The 27,740-nt window shown below is 36.0% G+C and overlaps 2 protein-coding genes and 1 pseudogene across 4 annotated transcripts; 1 reads left to right on the top strand and 2 right to left on the bottom strand.

The window, feature by feature from the left end:
• Positions 1–85: 85 nt before the first annotated feature.
• Positions 86–7,419, top strand: LOC107924161 (WD repeat-containing protein 44). Of its 3 annotated transcripts, none has more exons than XM_041081006.1 (9): positions 86–164; positions 1,956–2,072; positions 2,452–3,720; positions 3,807–3,897; positions 4,038–4,195; positions 4,277–4,328; positions 4,991–5,070; positions 5,165–5,258; positions 5,838–7,419. In XM_041081006.1, the coding sequence occupies exons 3-9, from the start codon at positions 2,539–2,541 to the stop codon at positions 6,443–6,445; spliced, it is 2,265 nt and encodes a 754-aa protein (XP_040936940.1). In that variant the 5' UTR covers positions 86–164; positions 1,956–2,072; positions 2,452–2,538; the 3' UTR covers positions 6,446–7,419. The 3 variants fall into 3 exon arrangements, 2 of the variants coding, with proteins under 2 accessions (XP_040936940.1, XP_040936941.1); XM_041081007.1 differs by lacking the exon at positions 86–164 and having other exon boundaries at positions 1,700–2,072; positions 5,838–5,979; positions 6,072–7,419; XR_001691717.2 differs by lacking the exon at positions 86–164 and having other exon boundaries at positions 1,712–2,072; positions 5,838–6,648; positions 6,790–7,419.
• A 109-nt stretch (positions 7,420–7,528) lies between these two features.
• LOC107924162 (laccase-6-like) lies at positions 7,529–10,701 on the bottom strand (annotated as a pseudogene).
• Positions 10,702–14,894: 4,193 nt separating this feature from the next.
• On the bottom strand, positions 14,895–20,010 carry LOC107923640 (probable alkaline/neutral invertase F). The gene is made up of 5 exons (XM_016853823.2): positions 19,820–20,010; positions 18,901–19,738; positions 17,648–18,094; positions 16,588–17,146; positions 14,895–16,235 (listed from the first exon to the last, which is right to left on the bottom strand). Exons 2-5 carry the CDS (start codon positions 19,735–19,737, stop codon positions 15,943–15,945), a joined length of 2,136 nt encoding a protein of 711 aa, XP_016709312.1. The 5' UTR covers position 19,738; positions 19,820–20,010; the 3' UTR covers positions 14,895–15,942.
• Between the last annotated feature and the right edge of the window lie 7,730 nt (positions 20,011–27,740).

Below are 27,740 nucleotides of genomic sequence, written 5' to 3'. Positions count from 1 at the left end.
ACGCTTTTCGATTTCTTTAACTAATTAACAGATTACATATGGACGCAAACACGAAAACCTACCTTAACCTCCAGATATGTTTTTGCATTTGTAATCGCCGTTTTGCTTGTTTGGATTACACTTCTTCACAACTCAATTGAGGGGAAAAAGAAGAAAGAAAGAAGGTCTATATCACAAAACCTACTGTTTTTTTTTTGTTATTCTTTTATTCTTTTCTTTTTACAGAGTTAATATTGTTATGTTGGCTGACAAATTACTCAATTGTTATTTTTGAGTTCTAATATATGATAATATTCTATATACCAATATTATAAACAGAGGCGAATTGCTAGGAATTATATGATGGGGAGCAAGATAAAATTAAAAAAAATTTAGAGGGACTAAAGTTAAAAGATTTGTATTCAAATGACTTAAATTGAACTTTTTTAACTTTTGAATTACAATTTTTCGATTTAAAATAAGCTAAAAAAATTAAATTAAAAGTTATTAAAAAGTTACAATTCAACGTTTAAAAGTTACTAAAATAGTAATTAATCTATTAGGTAAAGACTCAAGATCCCTACCTATATCCCTTTGGCAATACTCTAATTATAAAGCTCTCATATGTTTATTTTTATTTTTAATATTAAAGGGCAAAACGACCTTATAATCCTAGTTAAAAGAGGTTTTTTTTTTTAATAATAAAATGATAATCTGATATATTTTTAGCCATGTAGATTCAAGTACTGTAGAAAACATGCAAATTGAAGAAATATTAGATGAGTGCAATGTGAAGAAAAAAACGATTATGAGTATTTTATCTTTAAAAATTTTAACATTATATGTATAAATTATTTTAAAATTTTAAGTTAATAATGAAAATATAACTATAACATTTAAATTTCAAAATAAATATTCCTAAAATTTTATGAAAGTTAACATTGAATTCAACTAACTATCCAATCTCTTCCAAATTTGCTGTCATTGAAATTATCAAGCCGTCTTGCCATTGAAATCTATCAAGAAGAATAATACCACTTTCTTGTTATATAAAAGGTATGATTTATGTCTTTATGCACTAAGGGGGAAAAAACCAACCACACACATAGAAATATATATATATAATGAAATGAATTTTCAATTTTTTTTCTTTTTAAATTTCAAAATGAATGTCATGTTCTTTTCTTTATAGCTGTTAAATTTATTTATGTACTAAGTTTTAAAGATAAAAGTTAAGTTTGGGGCGGATTCCAAAAGTTTTATTTATTTTTTTATTATATAGTATTTTTAGTCTTTATAAGAAATTAGTAATTACATCTAGAATCTTTTAATATATCAAATTTATGGGTCTCCTAATAATATATTTCTAGCTTTGCTGTTGGTTTACATACAATCCTATATATGGTGGAACATATAGTGCATATTGTTTTTAACTAAACGTTTTCCCCTTAAATCCAGAGAAGAAATTTAGATAATTAACTAGGTAAGTACAACATAAATTCAAAGCATAGTAAGATCCAAGACAACTTAAATAACCAAAATACTCAAGAAAGAAAAAAATATAGAAATCCTTATATACATTGGAGTAATATTAAATAAAATTTATTAATATCATCAGTGTATAAAATATAATTAACACATTCTTTTTTAAAATTTTAAAAAGAATAGCATACAATGCAATAATCTGGTTTAAGTGAAAGATATTTGTTTGAATAAATTAAAATGGTTAATTAGTGATGGTAACAAGTAAAGGCCGTCACCAGTGAAAATACTACAGGCAGGGGGACAGCAAGGCAAATACTGCTCGCCTCTCCAAATCTTGTTTTTCGGGCCATAGTCCATCCGTTTTCACTCCTTTCGAGATTACCATTTTAGTTTTTTTTTTTATCTCTCAACTTTTATACTTTAACTACTTTCTATTTAGTTTTTGTTGTTTTGTTTTTTTGTACTAATTGTTGCTCTCCGACTCTCTCTAGTCTCTACATTGGAAGAAGAGAGAGAGAAAGAAATGGAAATCCTTATGGAAGGTGATGATGATGAGATATGAATAAGCCGTATCTTGGGGTCGACGGACTTTCCAACAAAAACCCCAGGTGCCCAATCCATTGCCCGTTAAATCACCTTTTTTTTGGGGGGGGGGGGTTCAGACACAAAAGCAAAAAAAAAAAATCCAATCTTAATTTTCTATTCATTTAGAGTTTCTTGTTGTTTATCATATACCTATTTTTCTAATCATTTTAATGTCTCCTGTTTGTTGCTTTACATCACTTGGCACTGATCTGTGCGTTAACAATTGTTTTGAGATTTGAGTTATGGTTAAAGCTGTTAAATATTATAGTATCTTATTAGTTATGGTGGGTTTTAGTTGGGATCTGTGTTTCTGGGTATTAGTTTTATAGTTCTAAATATGAAATAAATGTGTTTTTTTTTCTCGGGGTTTTGATTTTTTGTTTTCTCATGCCATCCTTGTAGGGAATTTAGAGCATTGCCTAGGGTTTTTGTGAGAATACCATTTAGGTGGGAGGGTGAGTTTTCATGGGTTGAACTGAAGAGTTAATAATGATGGGGAGTTTAAGTGAAGAGGAAGATCAATTTTTTGATACCCGTGAAGATATCACTTCTGTATCTGATTCAGGATCCGATTGCCCTGAGGATTCTGATTCTGAACATGCTACATCCATCAATTCAGTGCCTTCTAACGTTGGATTTGAAATTTGGGTTAAAAACCTGAGTAGTATTCGTGAACGACGTGATAAATTCCTAAAATGGATGGGATTAAGTATAGATCAGACTACAATGGAAGGTGCCTCTAACGTGTGTTGTGATGAAATTGAAGTGGAAACTGATAGAATTCTGGAGAAGAGTGGAGCGGCCTTAGGATCATCAAGTTATAATGATGGTTGTTCTTCCAGTCAGTCTTCTGTTTCTTGTTCATCAAGTGATGCCAGGGAGTTGTTGGATAGGGCGTTGGATGATAATCTTGTGCGTAGGATTAAGAATTTGGATGATGGGACAGAGTTCATTGTGGATGAGCTTAGTCAGGATGGCAAGTTCAGGAAGCTGCGGGAAGTAGGGTCTAATCATTTGCTTAAGGTCGATGAATTTGAAAGGAAGCTTGGCTTATCCCCTGTTATTCAACAAGCAATGCGACGGGAAGTCAAAGATGTTTCTGATTTAGGGCCAGAAAGAAAGCAGGGGAAACGGGGATGGCTTAGGCGATTAGGTGCTGTTGCTTGTGTTGTTGATAGGCAGGTTGAATCTGCTTGTACGATATCCAATGATTGTTACCCGAATGCAGAAGCTAGGATTCAACTGGTTCGAGTTAGATCATACAAAAAGCGGTCAAAGGAGTTCTCAGCTCTTTACAAGGGGCAAGAGATCCAAGCCCATGAAGGGTCAATCTTAACAATGAAATTTAGCCCTGATGGTCAGTATCTTGCAAGTGCAGGTGAAGATGGTGTTGTGCGTGTGTGGCAAGTGTTGGAGTCTGAACTATCAGGGAATTCTGACATTCATGATGTCAATCCTTCCTGTGTCTATTTCACGGTAAATAACTTTTCTGAGTTAGTTCCTCTTCACGTAGACAAAGAGAAAAATGGCAAATCAAAGAGGGTGAAGAAAGTTTCAGACTCAACTTGTGTCATCTTACCTCAGAAAGTTTTTCGAATTTTGGATAAACCTATCCATGAGTTCCGTGGGCATTGTGGTGAGGTCCTGGACCTCTCTTGGTCAAAGAGTAAGGTCAGTAATTGCTCTGAAGTCAGAAATAACTTGCTGTCATTTGCTGGAATTTATTTGGGTTTGTAATTAAAATTTATGTATTGCAGCATATTCTTTCATCCTCTGTTGACAAGACAGTTCGCTTGTGGCAAGTTGGATATGACGAATGTCAGAAAGTTTTTTCCCACAATAATTATGGTGATATATTTGAATCGATGCTTGAGTTTTATTATTTCTTATTTTTTGTTATAGAAATGTCTACTTATCAGAGCATTCACTCTTGCATTGTGATTTATTCTATCATAATTGTTCCATGTTCTTGTTGCTATGTGATACAGTGACATGCGTTCAGTTTAATCCTGTGGATGATAATTACTTCATTAGTGGTTCTATAGATGGGAAAGTGCGCATCTGGGTTATTCCTGGTTGTCAAGTTGTTGACTGGATTGACGTGACAGATATTGTTACCGCCGTTTGTTATCGTCCTGATGGAAAGGTTCAATGAAACTTTTTCTTATCCATTTTATTTAGCAATCAGGTTTTAGAATTTTGAGCTCATTCATTTTTTTCCCTACAGGGTGCAGTTATTGGCTCAATTAATGGAGATTGTCGATTTTATGATGCTTCAGGTATATCATTAGTTTCCTGGTCCCTCTTATGATTGCTTTATTGTTCAAGATCTCTGATAATGCTATTCTAGGATCTGGCAATTTTTACTCTTTGTCTAGCCGCTTGGAGTTTTATCATATTCGTCTTAAATTTGAGCATTTTCAATATATTGAAGTAGAATGTCTTGAGGATATCAATCAGAATATTGCTTGGCTGTAGGGAATAAAAAAACTTAACAATTTTTATCCTTTTGTGTCGAACAATCTGTGTCAGAAACTTAAAAGTTTGGTGGCCCATAGAGATCAAGAGGAAATGAAACATTATCTGCTGTCTGCTACTAACAATTGGTTTTATTTTTGATGAAATAATTAACCCTCTAAAATTGTATCATCAAAGTTGTAAATTAATAAGTTGGTTTACTTTTGCAATTTTAAGGGGAATGTTGAACTTTCCTTTTGAAATTCATTCTTTGGACAGCGGAACCTTATTGTTTCATATTTGTGGCTTTCATTTTATGCAAGCTGAATTTTTTGGGCTTATGATTGGCTCCAGGGTAGTGCTGGCAAGCGATTTTACATTATTTTTCTCCAAACCCAAAGTTTTTTCTACCAAACCTATAGTAGATGCCTTTTGGAGGTTAATTTGTTTGGAAAACACTAACTGGTCTATTTACATGAATCAGATAAACGTCTGCAATTTAAGGCTCAAATCTGTTTACAGGGTAAGAAGAAATCCGCATGCAGTAGGATAACTGGATTTCAGGTATTGACAATTACAATCTATTTTTCCGTTTTCTGTTGTTGTCCCCGAGCAAGCTTCCAAGCATTTGAGAGTTAATAGAGGGATTATCTTGTAGTTTGCACCTGGGGACCCAGATAAATTGATGGTTACTTCTGCTAATTCACAAGTTCGAATCCTCCAGGATGTTGATGTGGTATGCAAATTTCGAGGTAGGTAGTTGTTTGGCTGATTTAATTGGATATGATAATGATGTATTGAGATGGAAAATGTGCTGCAATTAGGAGATATAGAAAAAATTATCAAAGTTCGAACTACCAAAATTATGATCTTTGAAGGAAAATTTCTCAAACTCTTTATCATCTCAAGATCTTTTTCTCCCTTTAGGTCTGAGGTCGAAGGAAAGTGGAGAGTAAAGATAGACGTGTACATGTTTTATTTTGGGGGGGAAATTTTTTTTGGGGGGGGGGGGAAGGAAATAAATTAAGACTTAGGCATTAGTACCTTTGTTTCCTGATTTGAACTTTTTCTAAATTATATTTTGAAGAACAAGAATGGATCATGAGCTAAGCTAACCAAATTAGAATATTTGAGGAAATTTACTATGTAAAATTTGGGTGTTTTGGTTCACTTTGAAATTCTTACCTTGATAACAACTTCATGAACAGAGTGCTGGAGTGGAAGCCAGCTTCAATTTCCTTACTATTTAAACCTAAGAACCCTCTTTATTTGCTTGAACCTCTCAGCTATATGACTGTGCTATCACCACTAAATTGCCTTCTCTATCTCAGGCCTGCGGAATGCAGGGAGCCAGATATCTGCATCATTCACCTCAGATGGAATGCGGATTGTTTCAGCAAGTGAGGATTCTAATGTCTATGTGTGGAACAACATTAGCCAGGATGGTCTGGTTCCCCAAGCAAAAAACAATTGGTCTTGTGAACGATTTTTCTCAAATAATGCATCAGTCGCCATACCTTGGTGTGGCATGACATCTATAAACTCTATTTTCTCAACTATGGCAGGAGGTATGCCATCCCCCAAAGTTTCTTCTAGCACGTGGACATGTAATGGGAATGCTGGGGTACTGAAATCTGAGTCGGGTGAGAGCTCTCTACACAAATCTCCGTTCTCCACTTCTGAACGTTCTTCTCTAGGCCATGGATTTTTCTCAGAATCTTTGTCCAGGGGTACTGCAACCTGGCCAGAGGAAAAGCTCCCCCCTCCAAACTCCTTGGTTGTGTCTTCTGCAATGTGTAAATCTCAGTATAAGTTGCTCAAGACTTCTTGTCAGAGTGCACTTGGTTCTTCTCATTCATGGGGCCTTGTAATTGTAACAGCTGGTTGGGATGGACGGATCAGATCATTCCAAAATTATGGGTTACCAATCCATCTTTAGCCTTTGTTGAGATGACTTCAAAATTTTGCTGTTTAATTTAAGAATTACATCACAGGTATTGAAGCTTTTGTTGTCCAGGTAAAAAATATTCATGCTTGGTTGATTTCCCAGGATGTGGTATTGAACTGACATACGTACGTATGAGCAGTAGATCTGATTTCAGGGCGATCCTTTTCCTTTTCCCGGCCAACCAAGGTTGTCAGGTCTGTTACTGTGGAATTAGATCTTAGTTTAATCAACATTCTTTTCTTGTGCTTTAGTTGAACCAGATGTCTCGAAAATGGGCTGTTGGATTTAGTAGGATATCATTCTTTAATTTGGTAAAGTGAAAATCCAAATTACAGGGTCATGCCAATCGGTCCTATTTGAAATTTTCTATATTGCTATACAACTGGAGATGTTTTGGTGGGGTCTTTAGGAGACGACTCTTCGGTCTGGGTATGGAAGGAGGAGAATTATAGCTGGTGGTCAAGAGTGACTTCTGGAAAAGCCAGTGGGGTTTGTTTATTTCATGATTTGTTGGGTAATTGAATAAGAATTGGCAGTCAGTGGTGTATTAACAGGTTTTGGACCATAGTGGCTGCTGCTTGCATTTGTCAAATCACTGGTCTGTTTATTTCCATATTCGACTGATATGCTACATTTGGATTGTTGTCCTTGTGGGTATTAAAGCCAAAGCAAGTCTTCTGTCTTCAACCTGTGAGAGGTATTTGGTCTGGAAAACATTGGCTTTGTTAGCCTCAAACCCCTTGTGATGAAGGTAAGCATTAAGTAGTCATACTTTAGTAGTAATTAACAAGCTTTGTATTTAATTTTTTTTCATTGCCCTTGGGAACCAATTGCAAGGGTTGATTATAGAAAAAATTTTGCATATAAATTATCTTCTGTTGTTTGGTGAAAAAGGAACCCATTCGCCATTGCAACTGAAATATACTTTTGAGAAGAAAATGAAAATTACAAATGTTCGAGTTGGAGCCGAGATTTGTACATTATATGAAAATGCATTCAAATTTTAATGGCGGATGTACAGTTTGAAGTTTTGAAATTTGATATTCAACATAAGAAATAGATGTTGCAGTAAGTTTTCTAATCTTTGTAGTTGTTTTGGGGCGAGACTGAAAAAGGGGCTGTTGTTCTGGGTTTCTTTGAGGCATTCAAGAGTTAGGTAGGTAACGGGTTATTTACTTCCTAGTCCCCCTGTTTGGTTATTTTGAAGAGTAAATGTCTGATAAACAGTAAGAGATAAATGGATTTACCTATGCGTCATTTAAAGGATACGAGTGGCAGAGGAGTTATGACATACGAACCGATCTTCTTGGACCATAGGAGGGCTATCTCTGCCCTGCCCTGCCCTGCCTATACAGTTGTTCTACATTATTCTGAAAATGGTCCCTATTTCCAGTTGTGTTTTGGCTCAATAAATCATAATACTAGAACAGCATCTTGTAAAATGTTAAAAGGTATATAATCATTTGGATGGAACACCAAACATGTAGCCAAATAGCCTCAATATGGAAAATCAAAGGAAAAAGGAGAAGAAATTTGGGGTTTTGTTCCTCCAGTCTTCACTTGTTTCCATTAAAAAAAATATGATGATCTAAACGAAATGGAACAGGCCATATATAACCTACTTGCGCCTAAAACAGTCCTGAGCAGACATATCAATAGAAATCCAAGGGAAGGGGGTTTAGCAGCGGGGCAGGTCTGCGGGAGGATGAGGCAAAGTCTCCATCTCTCCTTTTCCATTCTTTACTATGAACACCGCCCCTAATCCCCATGACTGGTGTATGTCTAAGTGGCAATGCATAAACCAAACCCCTATTTACCAACACAGCAATCCGATTCTTATTTAGTTAGCAGCAAAATATAATACTCATAAATATCACAATTTTTATTGTAAAATGAAAACACTTCTTACCTGGATTGTCAGCGACAAACCGAATTGCTGCCCATCCTCCTACTGGAACTCCAATTGTGTTCATATAAGGTGGATCAATCAAGTTGAAGTCTGCTGTCTGCGGATTAAAATTCCCTGTACCATATCCAACAACATAGAAGCTGTAGCCATGAAGATGAATCGGGTGGTTTTCAGTGGTGACTGTGCCCGTGTCCTGGAAGATAACCTGCACTCTGCTTCCGTATTCAAGGACCTTGGTCCTAGTTCCATTGGTGGCCTGTGTGTTATTAGGAGCATTGTTTGGTGCCCCATTGACAAAGTCATAGAAGTTAAGGGGTGAGTCAGGGAAGTCCTCTGTGAAATGACCAACGAGCTTCTTATAGTAAGCTTCCAAAACAGATATGGTAGGATTCACAAAGCTTATATTGTTCATGGAAGCTGCAAAAGTACCATTGTTCGTGCCTTGACAGTTCACACTGGTGTCTTGGACTGGCATTTGTTTATATTTAATCCCACGGTGACAAACAGGCTAGCGTCAATCTCTTTAGGAACATCACCAGGATTAAGGCTTCTAAGACCATCCATGACAGTCATTACTGCTAGACTGTCATTAAATCTTGGTAACTTAGCTGGCAACGATAGACAGCTAGGGGCAGCACCTAAATATTGGAAGTAAGCAATGGCTGATATGTTCTGGAATGAAACATTCTGGGCAGACATGTATGGTCCCATGGCCATGCAGTACTTTCCTATGGGCTGATCAGCCGTGACAAGGACATTCATGGTCTGCCCTGGTCCCAGCATCACACTGTCCGTGGTGAACGACTTGGTGTACTCAGCATCAACCTCCACGACTGTTAAGTTATGATAAGCTATGGCAAAGAAGTTCTCCATGTTTAACCCTGCATTGATTAGCCTCAACAAATATGTCTTCCCTGGAACTACTTCGATCTTGTAAACATCTGCACACCATATAAATTGTTACTCGTAATCAAAGCAGGTGATCAAATGTGACTAAATACTGCAAAGAACTAGAGTTTTTAAATATGTTTTATACCATTTCTAGAGCAATTGTAGTTAGGACCTGGGTGACCATTTATTGTAAATGCATCAGCTGGTGGGGCAGCTCCTCCGCTTGCTAAAACTTGCCGCTCAAGTTGCACTACATCTCTCAGCCAGTACTCCCCTGCCACAATTCCAGGTGATTATCATATCCAAACATATTCAATCACATTATTCACAGTATTTCAGTATGTTGGATTAAAGCAGAGCTTTTACCTAGGATTACGATATGTTCTTCGTATGGTTGCTTGAAAGGGTAAGAGATCCCAGTTTTAGGATACACAACAATGGCACCATGAGTGGTGGCCCTAAGCCAAGAAACATGGGCATGCCAGAAAAAAGTGCCCTTCTGCTTCACCAATGTGAACTCATATGTGAAAGCCTGGCCAGCTTGAATGGGGCACTGGGTGATGTACGATGGACCATCAAACCAGCATGATAGCTTCTGCCTGACTCCATGCCTGGAAAAATAAGCCAGATGACATATAATTTGTAGAGTTCCTGGACTACTCAGATTAGTTAGTAATCTTCTTCATAAAATTACAAGAAGATACCAGTGGATTGTGGCATTGTAAGGGGTCACATTGGTGACCTTGACGATGATTCTATCATCCTCTTGGGCATAAATGACAGGTCCCGGGAACATTCTGTTAATGGTGACAATCTCTTTGGTGTTACACAGTTTAGTAACTCTCAAGGTTTGCACCTATTAACAATGAGAGACCCTTTATAGTTAGAAAAACAGAATTGAACATTATAGAGGTAATTGTACAGCACATTGTTTGGAGAGAAACGTATAAATGGATTGACCTTGAAATCATAGAACCTGGTCGACCCCCCTCCAGGCCAATCATGTGCCATAGCAACATGGAGTGACAAGTTTAAGCATAGCAACATTGAAGTGGCTAAGTTAGCCATTTGGAGTGAGAAGCTGAGAGAGAGTTGAAGTTAGGGAGGGGTGGAAAGGAGGGGCAATTTAATAGGGTGCAGCCATATAATATTTTAAGCTTTTAACCATGGAAGCTAAAGTAGAATTTTTTTTTGTGTGTGTTGGTGAATTATGTTTGTCAGCTTTCATGATTCCTCTAACATGGTTTGGTGATAATAATATGTTGGGGGCGTGATCAGTGTGACCCCATTGTGTGGTAGGGATTTTAGTCATCTCCTTGTCTTATCAGGGAAAAGCAGATTGTTTTTTTTTCTTTTTGATTCATAATCTATCAACATTTTCCCAGTAATTTTATGTCTTTAGACTGAGAATATATGCACTCCCGCATCCATATATATATAAATCATTTGTTATTGGAGGTATAAATATTTCATACATTTATGTCTTTTCCAGTAAGGTATCAATGTAGGTGAATGCCCGTTGAAAGGAAAAGCTTGCAATGACAAGCGATTGGGCCAATTATGTGAACTCTATAGTCTATAGTACTCAAGCAAAGCTCAGCTGGCCATGGCGAGAATAGGATGGGTTTGTTGGTTGGTTGGTTGGTTGTGCTTTTTTCAGACATTTTTGCCTTTTACACAATCATAAGCAAACTTAGAACACGCCTTCCTATACATGTTTTTGTACAAGCAAAAGCCTGAAGACCACTACTGCATGATCTTCCTAAGCTGTCTTAATATTATCCTTCTCTTTCTCTCCCCCCCCCCCAAAAAAAAAAAATACATAGATAAATAGATAAGCCTTTATCTTTTTTACTTAATTGCTTATTATCTGTTGTTAACTTTGCTAAAACTTGCCTTCAACTGTTTCACATTTATGATTTCAGAGTTATTATTACTGGGCTAGGAACCTTGGATATGATTTTCTGGCACGTTTAATTATAACATGACCCACCATTTCACCATACATGACTGCAAATGGAACCCAATATATGATTCCATCCTTCGGATTATGGAATGAATTTCTTTTCCCCCATTGGTTCGTTGGTAGCTGTCACTGTACAGTCATCACTTTACAAACAATATTATGTAGCCTTTTTTTCCCCAATCAAGTTTAACCGGAATTTTCACATAAAATCTAATACTTTATTATTGATTTCAAAGAAAGTAAGAAATTTTTTATTAAGAAGAACAGAAACTAAGAAATAGAGCATTGCTTAGAGGTGATAAGTTTGCAGTTGTGTAGACAGACAATTCTCAAATCTCCATCTAAGAAAAGATGGGTATGTTGGAGTCATAGGATGATCTTGGAACTTCGATGTAACAGTACAATTCGATCTATCAGCAGCAGTCCCTGCTTCTGAAGCATGTCGTTTTCCTCACAATTCACAAATTTCAAGCAAGCTCTTATCTTCTCTGCTACTCTCAAACTCAAAAAATTTGCTCAGCAGCTGCTCTGTTTTAAGTTTTTGTTTTCACCCGTGACAAAAATTCTGAGATTTGATTAATCTAAATCTCCAGACCAAACCAGAGTTATGGGTATAAAGGGAGCAGTTGGCCTAAAGTGTCCAATTAAAACAAGGGAAAATGGCTTAAACCACAATTTCAAGTTTTCAACTACTGCCATCTAATTTGTAGTATAAATAATGTTCCTATGCAACAGCTTAAACTCAGTTATTTAATTGAAGTAAAAAGAAAAAGAAAAAATGGTACAAGTTTATCTATCAACATCGCAATCTCAGTCAACAAGACATGCATGCATTAATTTGTTTTAGTTTTCCTACAGGTCATTTATGATTGTTCAGATTCTCAAGGCCTTTGAGACAAAAAGTTTAGCTACAGAGTTGATTCTTTATATTTGATAACTCTGTAAAATGGATACTACTTGCTACAGCATAACTAACTTAATAAATTAAATTAAATTAAAAGAAGGTACTCTCAGCTTACCGGAAAACTATGATCAGACAAAGTGATAAAAAATGATTCCTTGTCCGTGTGTAATAAGTAGAAGCAGCAGCAACAAGCAAGAGCCATCAGCAACCCTAGCAGCAGTATCATTATCACAACCATCATATAACTTGTGGAAGATACTAGTAAATCTATATCAAGTCTATTATGTATAATTAATTTCAGAAGGGAAAAAAATTTGCATGAAAATGGACAAATAAGGGGGAAAAACATGTTTCTCTTGAAAGGGTCCTTGTTTTTATCATTGCAAACACAAGCGGGAAAGTTGTCCCAATCTGCCTGCTTTCCTGATATAATCCGATTCAATTGCGAGTCATTTTATGTTGACTAACACTTTCCGGTGGCAAGATTCTATTCTGCAAAACATAAAATAAAAGTTAACTCGAGGGAATAGCTTAATAAAGAAGAAACATCAAACATAATCATCATTAGCAAACTCTGCTTTGGGTTGCAATAAATTTCAAGGGGAATGCTGACCTCATATTGCAACCAACTAGTAGAACTTATTCTGAAAGCTAATTTCTAGTCACCACCTGTTCAGTTATTGATCTGCAATGGTAAAACGTTTCCATAATGGTAATGACCCCACCCAATATCCATTTTCTGATAAATACAGGCAGTTATTAGCAGTTTAAAATGGTTCATCAGTTTCTAATATATTTACACTGGACCTACAAGTTGAAACATAAGATTCCTTCAAAAAAAAAAAAACAGATGAGCTTCAAGGTGCCCTACTGTAGAAAAACACTTGGCTTGGTTTGCTCAGGAAACAGATATCAAGAAATTCCATCATAAAGTTTATTCCATTGTAGCAAACCACTGCATTTCATTGCCAAAATCTGGTTACATGGTGCATAAGCAGAGCTTCCAAGGACAACCACGGGCTCCAGGTCGTAAGGGTTTAATAAACATACATGTAACTTACAGCACCAGAAGACAAAAATTTGTAACCAACCTTCGTAACTTCCTCAATTCTAATATGTGTTTTATTCGTGAAGAAACCACCCTATCTATTACCAGATAATAGGGGAACCACACTTAGTTCCTTTCAAGTCTCACGCAATTGAAGAAAAAGCAGTACAGAGAAAACTCATGGCTTTTTCAGTGAGGAAACGAGGCAAGGTTCAGTTCCCAAGAAGTAGGATCTTAAACCAGAAGCAAGCAAGGCTGTACATAATCCATCGTTGTGTGTTGATGCTCATTTGCTGGAGAGACCCCAAGGATAAATAATAGCTTTGCCTGATTCACCAGACTTTTTCAAGAGGCATAGATGAGAAATCAAGAGATTGGCACTGTAAATTTCAAACTCAAAGCACTGAACTTAGCCTTTCTATGTCAGATTGCTTTTAATTAACTCACCTTTGGTCAGTGCAGAAATTTCTTTTCCCTTTCTGCTCTTTTGATTTATTTATTAACTACTCCTTTCACACAGCACGCTTATCTTGAATCAGGAGCACCTACTGCATAGAATTGCATGCTCAGGCATCACCAGAAATCCCAACAGAGTAGGCAGGCAAGTAGACATCCAAATATCTGATGCCCATTCAGAGGAACCGAAAAAGTGCTATGACTCTCAGGTGCTTTAATTTATATTTCTTGTATGTCGTCAAGAAGGCCCAATTTTGCAGTGCATACACTAATGCAGAGTCATAGCTAAGGCTCCACAGATATAAATACAGTTTTGGACACCTAACATTACAACATAAAAACTATACAATAAAGATTTCCTAAGAACACAAAATTGAGAAACAATATCTGAAATATTAGAACTGTAACATGTCAACTAAAAATACTTTTACAACAATAATCTCTATGGTGTGCTCAAGCTTAACCTTCTGGCTTACGATGTTCTGAAATTGAAAGCATCAACAGCCTAAAGAGACAAGAGGTGACATATTTCCCCAGATACTTGAGAGTGAAAAGACCTTTCATCAAAGTATCCAAATCAAATATCTAGAAGTTGTGATTTCATCTACCCATCATTGATAAATAATTAAACTATAGCTACAGTAAATTCTCTACCAAAAAGAAGAAGCTATGAATTCGGTCTTATCTGTGTTCAAAATTAAGAAATATATCAACTGAAAGCATTGAATTCTAGGAGGACACGAGGGTCCTAGCTGAAGATAACATGGCGACCCTTCACGTGGAGAAAGAAATGCTCCTAATCCTGTGGTTTACATAATCAACAATGACAAAACAATGCTAAGTTGCTAACAACTAAAACCTACAGAACACTTTTACCTCTGCATCCCATCCCTATTCCCTCCTGATTTCATTCATTGAATAAGATATAGAAAACATGTTAGAGAGCTTATTAAAAGAACAATATAACTTATGCGCTTCGCATTTACTCTTCATGTGTCACTTACCAACACGTGCCAATAAATCTACTTGAAACTCCAACTAAAAAAGAAAAGCAAAAAGAAAGACATCAAGAATGAAATTCATCAACATTGAACATGGATTCATTCATTAAGTTTGTAGAGTCCCAGATGGAAAAGAAAGAAAGTTCGTGAGATCACAATAATATGATTTATCCGCAAATGAGTTGAGAATTGTAAAGCGGCGTCATCTTCAAAGTATGGCGGGGGGGGGGGGAGGGAAAGTTAAAAATTAGAAAGAAAACCCACAAATTCCAAGGGAGTTCCATTAAAATAAATAAGAAAAGAAACAAAATTACTTCAAATTATAAACCAAACTGTGCGAGAGTTGATTCACAATATCCTCTGCACGTATAAAACTAAAAAGAAAAGTACATAAACATAAGGAACGAACCCTAGAATACGAAGTGACGAAGGTCGAGAAAATTGACAGTGAAAAGGGTCTAAGCGGCTGGACGGGGTTGTGGTTCAGTTTCAGGTTCTTCGTGGATGAGGGGCTTGGTGAGTACAAGAGGGCGGTCATAGGCTTCCTCTTCGTCATCAAAATCGGTGGTGCTGAGATTAATACAGGAGCAGCGCTCCAATGATGCGAAAAATGCAGAGGCCATGCTGGTGCCGACCCAGTTAGCCATACGATCTAACTTGTCGCACGACATGAAGCTGCAGTTGTTTTCCATCGCCTTATTTTATCAAATATTCAGATGAGATTTTTAACCACAGAAGTTTTGCTAATCAGCTTCGTGAAAGGAGGAAGACAGTTAGTTGTAAAGTGGCGCGACACTTTCCTTTATGAGCTGCTTTTATTTGTTATTATTATTTTTAAAATATTGGGGAATGGTGACTCGTCATGCCTCGCACGATTCCTTTCCTTGCCATTTGTTCGGCCTTCTTTTTTTTTAATTCTTTTTCTTTTCTTTAAATAACGGATTTTTAGTTGTGATTCCGCCCGTTGGGATAATGTGGCCGGCTGGAGAGAGAGAGAAAGTGGGGCCATGGGCTCGGGCCTTGGCATTATCCTTTACAGCTATGGACTCGGTTTTATGGGCTTTGTTTAAACTTTGGCCCGCGCTCTTTACTAATAATTGCAGATTTCAGCCCTTCATAATGACCCCAAAATCATATCTTTTATGAAACAGACATTCATGGAAAAGAATCGACTTTTGAGATCCTATTGCAAGTGATACAGCCAATTAATTGTAACATTTGGATACATTCTCATTTCTCACCGTCATTCTTTAAAAGAAAAAATAAATTGCTAATGTAGAGAATTTGCAAGAATATCCCTTTCCTCTTGTTTCTTAGAAAGAGATAGAGCGGGTGAGCTTTGGCTTGGAAATCCTTTTTTCATCTTCAAGAGAGATAATGGGGAGGTTGGCTGGGTTCTCAATCATCAGCTTGGCGACCAAGTAGCCAGAAATGCTCCATGTCTGATATTTCCTCGTTTGTTTCCCAACATAACGCCCAGACTTACCATCATAGTACTCCGGCCATCCATTTTTTGAAAGGCGCTGTTCCGTCAGCTCTATGGCTCGTTTTGCAATTTGAGGTCTTCCGGTCTTTATACATGCTGCTGTGAGTAGCCATATCAGAGCTGCTTACAATATTAAAAAACACCAGGTCAAGTTGTATTATAAAAACCCAAGCCAAAACTGTTAATTACCTATGCAGTTAGTTTATCAGGCAATTTGAGTAGCCATAGAAACCTTAATTGCCTTTTATGCATGAGAAATAATACACGATCCAACTAAAACTTAATCTAAACCTGATAAAATAAAGTATGAGACTAAGGACATTTATATCCCAATTGAAGTTCTAAGTCAATCATGCGTCTCCGGCTAATGAGGCAACCTTCATTATCAATGGAAAGATTATTTAAAGAAATAAATATAGGTAAGCAAATGACATACAATGGAACTCAAATGTTCATGAGTTCAGACACATACCTGGCCATGTTCCACCATTATGGTAACTCCATCGTGTATTCTTTGGATCAAATCCAGTAACAGTTCTCCAATCATGACCCTCCAGTGCTGGATAAACGATCTTCAAAGGCATCTCTCCTATCAAGTCCTCCCAACGCTCCTCAATCAAATCCATAATTGCAGTTGCTTGTGCAGGTGTGACTAGTGAACTCAAGATTGCAATGCAGTTTCCAACCAAAAACCAGCGGAAGTCCATTCGAGCTGGGCTGACATTACCAATCAGATATCCCCCTCGTAAGGGCATAAAATCAAACACCCAATCAGGAATGGACTCAGGGATTACATTGAACTTGTTGACTGCTGTGTGGGAATACTCTTCAGTTTTGTAACGATATATGTTGTTTAACTGTGTGAAATCTAACCAGTAGTATTTTTGGATGTGATAACTGAGAGCTGTGATGCGGTTATTAATGCGCTCAATGAGTTCCTTGCCATCTCGTTCTGGTTTCAGCATCTGCCTTGAACACCTCAGTGCAAAATAGAAGAGCGCTTGGACTTCAATTGGATATCCATAAATTCCCTGCTCAAAGTGCAAGCACATTAACTTCCTGAAATTACACTGAAAACTCAGTGCAGTAAAATCCCAAAGTAGCACTAACCAGCCAACACTCAACACAACTCCAGCCATTCCAGTACATAAAATGAGTTCAGACAAATATATACCATAATATATTAGGAGATTGAATGCCATTCCAATCCACAAAATCAAGCAAGAAGTCCTCTGCTCTAAACGCTCGCACAATTACTGGCACGGTTAAACGAGGTTCAGAACAAAAGAAAATAATAAAATGACCGACATGCCTTCTCTGCTACTAGATAAGGGCCAGTATAAAATCATGCAGATAGATCAGAGGTTCTAAGGGTAATAGATTATTGCCGAGTTAGACTGGCAAACTATATACTAAACAATTAGAGCCATAGTGATAACGAACCAGTCTAACTCCTAATCTTGTTTCAAACAGTTGCTTCTGCATACCACAGAGGAGTCGAAGGATAAATTTAAGATAACGGAATGACTCACCATCCTCCTATCAATCATGCTACACCCAGCTGCACACAGAAGTGTCGGAAAAGTGTCAAATCCATCTGAAAGGCAAAGGTTAAGAATCAGCTTCATTCCTCTTTGCACCTCAGGCATTTCTGAAAGTGTATAATCCTGTGTGCACTTGGTATATGATCTTAGCAGTATAATCCACCAGAACCCAGAGTCAACAGGAGCAACTCTTCCTATTGCACTGCCACCAAAATCTGCAGCCAAGGTTTCCTTTTGCCGATGCGAATCATAAAGAACTTTAAAACTGGCAGGCATGACACCTTCTCCAAGTGTGAAGTTGTCTATCCTTTTCTCCCAGCCTTGAAGATGAAGAGTCTTTAACAGGAAGTTTTTCACTATTACTGGATCACCACCAGCACTGGCTGATCTCATTAGACAGGCTAAACCGCTGGGAACAAAGTCTCTTACAAAAACCTGCAAGATAAGAATGGTGCAGTGATAATGGTTCAGTGCAATTAGCAGCTCTGAAGTAAGGAATTCAACATCATTAAATTCATTACATATGGGGCAAGGGCTAGCTATCAAACTAGAAAAACAGCATTACTATGAATTTGTGCAACATGAGATACTGTGATTGAATAATAGTTTAGCCAAAAATAAAACTCGTCTCTGTTTTTAGTGGGTGCAAAATAAACATTAATCAACTTCCCCCCAGTACTGGCTTCTACAACAGGTGTCAACTTTTACATGTATGGAAAAATCCCTTCCTCGTTTGTTTTGAAATAAATTAGAAAAGTAACGACTCATGCCACTCAAAATAAGTTTCAACTAAAAATAGTAACGTCAACAAATAGTCAAACATCCTATTGAACTACTTAAAAGGAAACTCAACTCGTTTATCTTGCAACTCCAATTCCCTGCCTTCTCATTTCCCACAAAATTTGCAGATACATGTAGGGCAGGTCATGAAGTGCCTACTTTCATCGCAAGTAAAATAACAAGAAGTGTAACTATGGATAAACTAGTAAAGAATATAACAATGAACTAGATAGATGGTTTTCATGAATTCCAAATTAAAAACTTCATTAACCTAAAAAACCTAAATATACAATAGGCTCCTACCCAGCCTAGTAAATAAAGGTGCAACGCATAAACCATCTAAGAGAAATGAAAATTTACTGCAACATTATCAAACAAAAGAGAAAAGAATAATGCTATAACAAAGGAAGTACTGAATTTGAAGATACAAAAACGATAAGAAAGAACTAAACAAATTATACCTGATTGTAATTTAAAGCCTCGGCAGTAGGATCCATAGCCGCAAGGGTACCTACAGGCTTGCCTTTGTAATATACGTAAGATTTCTGGATTGTTTCCCACGCTTCTTCCACCATCGCACCATTCTCCGCGCTCCCCTCAAGAAAGCCGTTCGATCTAATAGCAGAAAGTATGCTATTCAGTTCAAAGTTCTTCTCAAAACCTGTGCCTACGCTAGCACACGACTTCAAGGACGTATGAGCCACGCTGGTGTTATCAGATATATTCTCGTTGCTATGAACTCTCACCGTCTTCTTCAGCTTTTCCTCCGGTTTCTCAGTCGATTCATTTTCTTCCTGCGATGTATATGACTCTTCGTTTCCAACAGAGTCTTGACATTTCTCTTTTCGTGTATATGAAGTTCCTCCCTCTCTTGATTCAAGGGATGCCTTACCATTATTAGTTGATTTTACGTTGTCAGTTTCTAAAGAACCTGACGAAGGTTTCTCAACATATTCAGAAACCCCGTCGTCTTTGAAAATATTTTTCTCTTGTGAGGGTAGAGAATTCTCAGCAAACTTACACTTCCGAAACACGATAAAATCAGATGATTTCTCGCTCACTTGGTCACTTTCTTTCTCCAGAGTCTCCGAAAGCTGCTCCTCAATCAGCGTGGTGCGTTCTTCTTTCTGTTGAAGGTCGATCAAATTCAAAGAATCCACTGGTTCCACCTCTTTCCCCGACGAAGCTTCTACTTCTTTCTCACTATCTTCAGAAAACGGAGTCGAAGAAGGCGGACGAGGAGCCGCTCCTGCTTCATTTGTAACTTCTAGAAAGTTCAGTGATGTGAAAGATGACATTCTAAAGGGAAAAGATCAGCACAAGATTAGATTCATTAGAGAGAAAAAAAACAACATTGCCATTTAGCGAGGAAGAATATACCTTTCAAGGCACTTCGTCCGTCGTTTGGGATAGGAGAGTAGAATTGCTACAGAGAATAGGGAGAGACAAAAATGAAGCAAGAAAATGGGGAGGGAGCGGGAACTATATATAATAAGGATGCAATGAAAGAACTGGAAACCATATTGGTGATGAGTGCATACTGGCACTGCGCACTGTAATTCTGTTTTAGCGGTTAGGGAGAAAATTTTGTTGTGTGGGCGTTTTATATTCGGCAATTAGGTCTTCACATATGAATTATTAACGAATATGCCATTTTTGGTTTCAAGCCTAGTCATACGCAAAGTGGAACCCTGTTTGAGATTAACGGTTTATTAATTTTGTAACTATTTAAGTAAAATATAAATTACAAAAGATTTTTTTTTTTGTGTAAGGTAAAATCCTAAAAAAATTCCTATAAAACTAACATTCTCTTTAGCTGAAATTAAAACTATTCCTTGGAATATGTCCTAAGACACTATTAACAGATGAAGTATTGCTATTGACTTCATTATATTGCTTTGCCCAGCTAATTGATGCTTTGATAACTTTTATTGAACTCTATGGAAGACCTTGAAAGACAAGCATGTTTCTATTCTTCTATAGCAGACATAAAATGATTCCGAAAAGCGTGGGCCAAAGTGCTTCTTGTCCTGCTAATTGGCTATTGGATTCTAAATTTGTCTGGATCCATTCGAGCAAGCTGCCAGAAGAAAATTGGGGCCATCTCTTTGCAGGTAATATTAATTTCCAAATGTCCTTGGCCTCTGAACAGACCCTAAGAGTATGTAGGATGTCTTCTGTCTCGTATTGGCATATTCGGCAAGCTTCATTCTGACCAATTCCTCTACTAACTCGTTCGAAGTTTGTAAGCAGACGCTGTTTGTAGACCAGCCATAGAAAAAATCAGACTCGCTGTGGCCCTTGGAACTTCCAAATGTTTTCCCAGTTATTATCTTGTTCATTCCATGTATTTCCTTTTAATAGGTGGTACGCACTCTTTACTGTAAATTTCCCATTGGATGTGAGATTCCAACAGATTTTGTCAGGACCAGCAAGGGGATGTAGAGGAGGGATGTTTATAATCTTCTGAATTATATCTTCTGTTAACCAATTCCTTAGGGTACTTATGTCACAGGTGCCTTGTAACACCCCCTAACCTCGAACCGTCTCCGGAACAGAGTTACGAGGCATTACCTGACGTATCAGATAACTTATGAATAATTCACAAATAAAATAACATTCATAGCATAATTTAATTACTAAATCCCTATATCGAACTCTCAAAGTCTAAAACATACATTTAAGTGAAACGGGATTCGTTTAAATACTCCAAATTTTTATTTTTATTTATTTATTTTTTATAAATTTCGACAGCATTTCTGCTTATTTTTACATAAAACCCCCTGCAATTAAAACCATATCCCTTTCAAACATAACCAATTCAACCAATTTATTTCACACATTCATTTTCTATTCTATTTACTTTCTAATCAACTTAATCAATATAATATTAATTTAAATTTATCATTGTGCTAATTAAATTGAAATGAATAAACTTTTTCATTATAATTCTTAAACTTGCAATACTAATATTTTAAACCATTTATATTCAAAACATAATAACATTTATACACATCCTAAGTACATGCCACATTACCAAAAGAAAATATACATCACCAAAAGTTTGCTGAAGTCGGGTCTGGCTTTGGATGCTGGTTCAGTACTTGACTTCTACAACCTGCGCACGGAAACAACCGTACGCTGAGTATGCATATACTCAGTGGTATCACTATAATTCAGTTTATAATTAAATACATTAAATCACACACATACTTTTACATTACAATTATCATCACTTAATGAACAATTCAATCTTTCATGTTATCATTCAATTATATATATACCATTCTTATTTCTTTATTTCAATTCTCAACTTTCACATAGGACATATCATTCAATTAACTTGACTCGGACTCGGCGGATACACGGATTCCAACCAACACACCAGTACGGCACAATGTGCCTTAACGATACACAATATCTAATCAGTAATCAGTAACGGTAGCAGTAGCAGTAACAGTAACAGTATTCAACACACAGTGTTGAATCTGTAACAGTAACGGTAACAGTATTCGACACACAAAGTGTCGAATCGGTAACAGTAACAGTAACAGTAGTCGGCACATAAGTGCCTGATCAGTAAGCCGGCAAAAACCCGTACTCTTCCATATCCTATGGCATGCCAACTATATCTGACTAGCCCGACTAGTTAATAGGGTATTTAAATCATTTTTCAGTGTAATTTCCATTTCGATTCAATATTAATTATAATTTATTATTTTGATCAATTTTCATAGTAATACAGTAATTTACTTCATTAGAAATTTTACAGTTCAATGCAATATACGTAACATTATTTAGTAATTTCACAGTTCAATTCGATATTCAAAACAATATTCAGAATCCAATAATTCAGTTCAGTATCAATCTCAATTTTAATACCCAATCACAAATTTTATTATTTCATTAAATACTTACCTTAAAATACTTACCACATATTCATATTAAATTAAACACATATTAATTATAAAACTTGAGTTATAGTGATACAAACCAGAATTCTCTTCGGATTTAATCCTCAACGATCTTTCTTTTTCCTTTTTGGGCTGATGCTTCAGGTTCAATATTAGCTATGAACAATTAAAATAATTTCACAATTATTAGCATAACACAATTTAAATGCTGAATTTTTTATCTAACTTTTACTTTAATTCAACTTTAATCCCAACTAAACTTATATATTTTTCTTTCTCAATTCATACCTTTTTACTACTCAATTTCTTACCAAACTCACATCTAACTAGTTAATTTTTATCATATTTTCATAATTTCGAATTTATTTCAATTTAATCCCTAAAACTCAAAACTTATAGCTTAGTTTACAATTCAATCCTTTATTCAATTCTAATCAAAATTTCTATCAAATAAACCCCCAATTCCATCATTTGTTCAACATAAACCCTACTCAAAAATCTATTAACTTTCAAAATTTCAACTTAAATTCAAGAGTATTTCACTCTAAGATTCCAAAAACATCAAATTTATAAGAAAAGGACTTGATTAAACTTACCAATTAAACTTCAAGCTTTAAAACCTTAATTTTCCCTTTCTTCTTTCTTTCCTTTTTCTTTCCTGTTCTGTTTCGAAATGTTCTCTGTTTCTTCTTTACTTTGTTTTATTTCATTTCTTTTATTCTTTTATTTTATTAACTTTATAATAATAATAATAATTATAAATATCTTATTTAATAATAAATATATATTACAATTGGACACACATATATTTTACACTTGCCTATTACCATCACCATCCAATTGTCCTTATTTTATTTAGTTTATATAATTTAATATTTTAATATGATAAAAATATTTTTACTTAAATAAAAAGTAATTAAATAAATATATTACAAATGTATAAATATATGAATTACACTTGTATAATTTAATCACCATGCATTTGTCTTTATTTTAATTTATTTTTAATAATAATAATCATAATTTAATAATATAAATTATAATTTAATAGAATAATAATAAATAATAAATATCTATATACTTAAATAAAAAAGTAATTAATAATTAAATTATATATATTTACATAATTAAAATCTAAAAATATCTTAGATTTTAACATGTTTGCCGTCTCAACTTATGCTAAATGGCTTAATTGCCATTTTAGCCCTTTTTACTTTATTTTAATCTATAATTAGACTTTCACTCTTTATTCAATTTAATCCTTTTTGCTAATTACTCTAAATTAAGCTAAATTTACTTAATAAAACCTAATTAGACACACCACTAGGCTCATAAATATTTTTAATAATTATTTTCAAACTTATTTCACTAAGACAGAGGCCCGATAACACACTTTTCCGGTGCCCACGGATTTTGGGTCGTTACATTTCCTACCCCCTTAAAAAAAATTCGTCTTCGAAATTTTACCTAAAAATAAGTGAAGATACTGTGATCTCATAGTTTCCTCCGGTTCCCATGTTGCTTCTTCTACGCTATGACTTCTCCACAGCACTTTTACCAGAGGGACTCATTTGTTTCTTAATTCTTTCACTTCTCGAGCTAGTATTTGAACTGGTTCCTCTTCATATGACAAATCTGGTCTAATCTCAATATTTTCAGTAGAGATAATATGAGATGGATCCGATCGATACCTTCGTAACATTGAAACATGAAAAACATCATGAATTTGTTGTAATTCGGGAGGTAAAGCCAATCGGTAAGCAACTGGTCCAACTCTCTCTATAACTTCATATAGTCCGATAAACCGAGGACTTAACTTCCCTTTTCGGTCGAATCTTAATACTTTCTTCCAAGGAGAAACTTTGAGAAACACTTTATCTCTGACTGAGTATTCAATGTCCCGACGTTTCAGATCAGCATAAGATTTTTGTCTGTCAAAAGCTGCTTTTAATCTTTGTTGAATCTTCTTGATTGTTTCTTTTGTTTCACGAATCAATTCAGGTTCAATTATCTTCTTTTCATTTAATTCTGTCCAACATACAGGTGATCGACATTTTCTACCATATAGAGCTTCATACGGAGCCATCTGAATACTGGACTGATAACTGTTATTATAAACAAATTCAGCTAACGACAAGTAACGTTCCCAACCAGATTCAAAATCAATAACACAAGCTCAAAGCATGTCTTCCAAAATCTGAATTACTCGCTCAGATTGCCCATCAGTCTGTGGATGAAATGTTGTACTGAAATTAAGTTTAGTACCCAAAGACTCATGTAACTGTTTCCAGAATCTCGATGTAAACCGAGGATCTCGATCAGAAATTATAGAAGCCGGTATACCATGCAACCTTATAATTTCCCGAATATAGACCTCTGTAAGTTTCTGAAGTGACCAATCCGTTCTGACAGCTATAAAATGGCCGATTTTGTGAGTCGATCAACTCTTACCCATATAACATTTTTCTTACTTACAGACAATGGCAATCCTATAATAAAATCCATCGTAACAGGATCCCATTTCCATTCTGGAATAGTAATCGGCTGTAATAATCCAGTAGGAACCTGATGCTCTGCTTTCACCCGCTGACAAACCAAACATTTACTGACATATTCAACTATATCTTTTTTCATCCCTGGCCACCAGTACAATTCTCGTAAATCACGGTACATCTTTGTGCCTCCAGGGTGCAGAGCAAATGGACTGTCATGTGCTTCTCGAAGAATTAATTCTTTAATCTCTGAATTGATTGGAATACAAATCCGATCTTGATATCTCAAACAATCATGCTCATCAATACTAAAATTCGCTGCTGTGTCGCTTTGAACCATTTCTTTTTTCTTCATTAGCTTATCATCTTCTAATTGAGCTGACTTGATTCGTTTCAAACATCACTGGTTTAATTCTTAATTCAGCCAATAAACCTCCATCATCACTAATACTGAGCTGTGCAAACATCGCTCGCAATTCAATTACTACCTTCCTACTCAATGCATCAGCTACCACGTTAGCTTTACCTGGATGATAATCAATAACACAATCATAATCTTTTAGAAGTTCTATCCATCGACGCTGCCCCAAATTCAACTCTTTCTGTGATAGAAGATACTTGAGACTTTTATGATCTGTATAAATGTAACATTTTTCATCGTATAAATAATGTCTCCATATTTTCAAAGCAAAGATCACAACTGTTAATTCCAGATCATGTGTCGGATAATTACGTTCATGTGGTTTCAATTGCCGAAAAGCATAAGCTATCACTTTCCCATTTTGCATCAGTACACACCCGAGCCCATTTAAAGAAGCATCGCTATACACAATAAAATCTTTTCCTGATTCTGGTAAAGTCAAAACTGGTGCCTCTGTCAGCATCTGCTTCAATTTCATAAAGCTTTCTTGACATTGATCATTCCAGACAAACGGAACATTCTTTTGCAATAATTTTGTCATCGGTAAAGCTATTTTTGGAAATCCATTCACAAACCTTCGATAATACCCAGCTAATCCAAGAAAACTACGTACCTCTAACACATTTTTGGGAGTCTTCCACTGGACGATTGCTTCAATCTTCTTTGGATCCACTCTAATTCCATCTGCTGATACCACATGACCAAGAAATACCACCTTTGATAACCAAAATTCACATTTAATCAATTTCCCATATAACTGTTTCTCTCGTAACATTTGCAAAACAATTCGGAGATGATGCTCGTGTTCAGATTCAGACTTTGAATATACCAAAATGTCATCAATAAAAACTACCACGAACTGATCCAAGTACGGCTGAAAAATTCGATTCATAAGATCCATAAAAGCAGCTGGGGCATTTGTTAACCCAAATGGCATCACTAAGAACTCGTAATGACCATATCTTGTACGAAATGCTGTCTTCGGTACATCACTTTCTTTCACCTTTAACTGATAGTAGCCCGATCTTAAATCAACCTTTGAAAATACTGAAGCTCCTTTCGATTGATCAAATAAATTATCAATACGTGGTAATGGATATTTATTTTTTATTGTCATATTGTTCAATTTTCGATAATCAATACACAATCGCATCGAACCATCTTTCTTTTTAACAAATAATACTGGAGCTCCCCACGATGAGGTACTAGGTCGTATAAAACGTCGTTACAGTAAATCTTGCAGTTGTACCTTAAACTCATTCAATTCGGTAGATGACATACGATATAGAGGTATCGACACTGGATCTATACCCGAGTATACTTCAATTGCAAATTCTACTTCTCTATCAGGTGGCAATCTCGGTAACTCTTCAGGGAATACATCTGGAAATTCACATACAGTTCTAATCTGACTACACTGGCTTTCGACTGAATCAGAATTAATAACATATGTCAAATATGATGTACAACCCTGATGAAGCAACTTATTAACTTTAATCGCTGATATGATTTGAGCTAACCCACTGGTACGAATTCCATTTACCTCAACACTATCATCATATTCAGTCTGAACGCTAAATTTCTTTTTATAACAGTCTAAAATTACCCCATGTTTAGCTAACCATTCCATACCCAGTATAACATCAAAATCCCAAAAAGGCATTATTAATAAATTCACCGGAAAAGTTTTATCATATATCATTAGCGGGCATCTCGGGCACACCTGATTAACTAATATTGTTTGCCCCAATGGACTTGATACTTCTACTGAGACTTTAGACATTTCCGTTTTTAATTTCCCCGACTCTACTAATTTTGAATTAATATATGAGTGTAAAGATCCAGGATCAATCAAAGTATAAATAGGCTCAGAATACAGTAAAAATATACCTGTCACCACATCGTGAGCATTGCCTTCTTCTCGGGTTCTGACTACATAAGCTTTAGCTGGAGCTCTGGCTTCAGATTACTGTGTAGCTATATCACTGCTTCTATCAACTCCTCCTCTCCTCGAAACAGAACCTCCCCTAGACATTCCTCTACCTCTGGCAGTCGATACCGATCTCTGAGATGTGGCAGGTGAACTACTCTGAGCTCTCGGACAATCTTTAACAAAGTGTTCAGTAGAGCCACAGCGAAAACATCCTCCAGTTTTCTTCCAACATTCACCAAAATGTCTTTTCCCATAATAATCGCATTCAAGATTTTCACTTTCCCGGGGCGGAGCTTTTACACTACCGGTAGAGATAGTAATCTATTTTCCTCTGCTTCTGTCACTCCTATCAGACCGAAAGTTTAATCTCCAACCACTTCTTGATTCTCTGAAACTCTTCAGTAATGGATTATAACTGGTAGTTCCCATACGTTTTCCAGCTGATTTACCAATTTCTGATTTTTTATCCAAGCCCAGTACTTGTTCTATCATCTTTGCTCGCTCAACCAGATCAACAAGTTCAGTAATTCTGAGACTTACC

The sequence above is a fragment of the Gossypium hirsutum genome, chromosome A11, assembly GCF_007990345.1.
Source record: "Gossypium hirsutum isolate 1008001.06 chromosome A11, Gossypium_hirsutum_v2.1, whole genome shotgun sequence".
In the NCBI taxonomy this organism is placed as follows: domain Eukaryota; kingdom Viridiplantae; phylum Streptophyta; class Magnoliopsida; order Malvales; family Malvaceae; genus Gossypium; species Gossypium hirsutum.
This window is presented reverse-complemented; position numbering and strand designations above follow the sequence as displayed.

What these genes read in the sequence shown, in the direction of transcription:
- LOC107923640 (XM_016853823.2), bottom strand. Translation starts at nt 19,737, where the DNA reads ATGTCATCTTTCACATCACTGAACTTTCTAGAAGTTACAAATGAAGCA. An exon ending in AGGCTTTAAATTACAATCAG is followed by an intron (nt 18,095 to 18,900) that starts GTATAATTTGTT and finishes CTTATCTTGCAG; the next exon opens with GTTTTTGTAAGAGACTTTGT. An exon ending in TAATGGTGGAACATGGCCAG is followed by an intron (nt 16,236 to 16,587) that starts GTATGTGTCTGA and finishes TATTGTAAGCAG; the next exon opens with CTCTGATATGGCTACTCACA.
- LOC107924161 (XM_041081006.1), top strand. Translation starts at nt 2,539, where the DNA reads ATGATGGGGAGTTTAAGTGAAGAGGAAGATCAATTTTTTGATACCCGT. An exon ending in TTTTTCCCACAATAATTATG is followed by an intron (nt 3,898 to 4,037) that starts GTGATATATTTG and finishes TATGTGATACAG; the next exon opens with TGACATGCGTTCAGTTTAAT. An exon ending in GTTATCGTCCTGATGGAAAG is followed by an intron (nt 4,196 to 4,276) that starts GTTCAATGAAAC and finishes TTTTCCCTACAG; the next exon opens with GGTGCAGTTATTGGCTCAAT.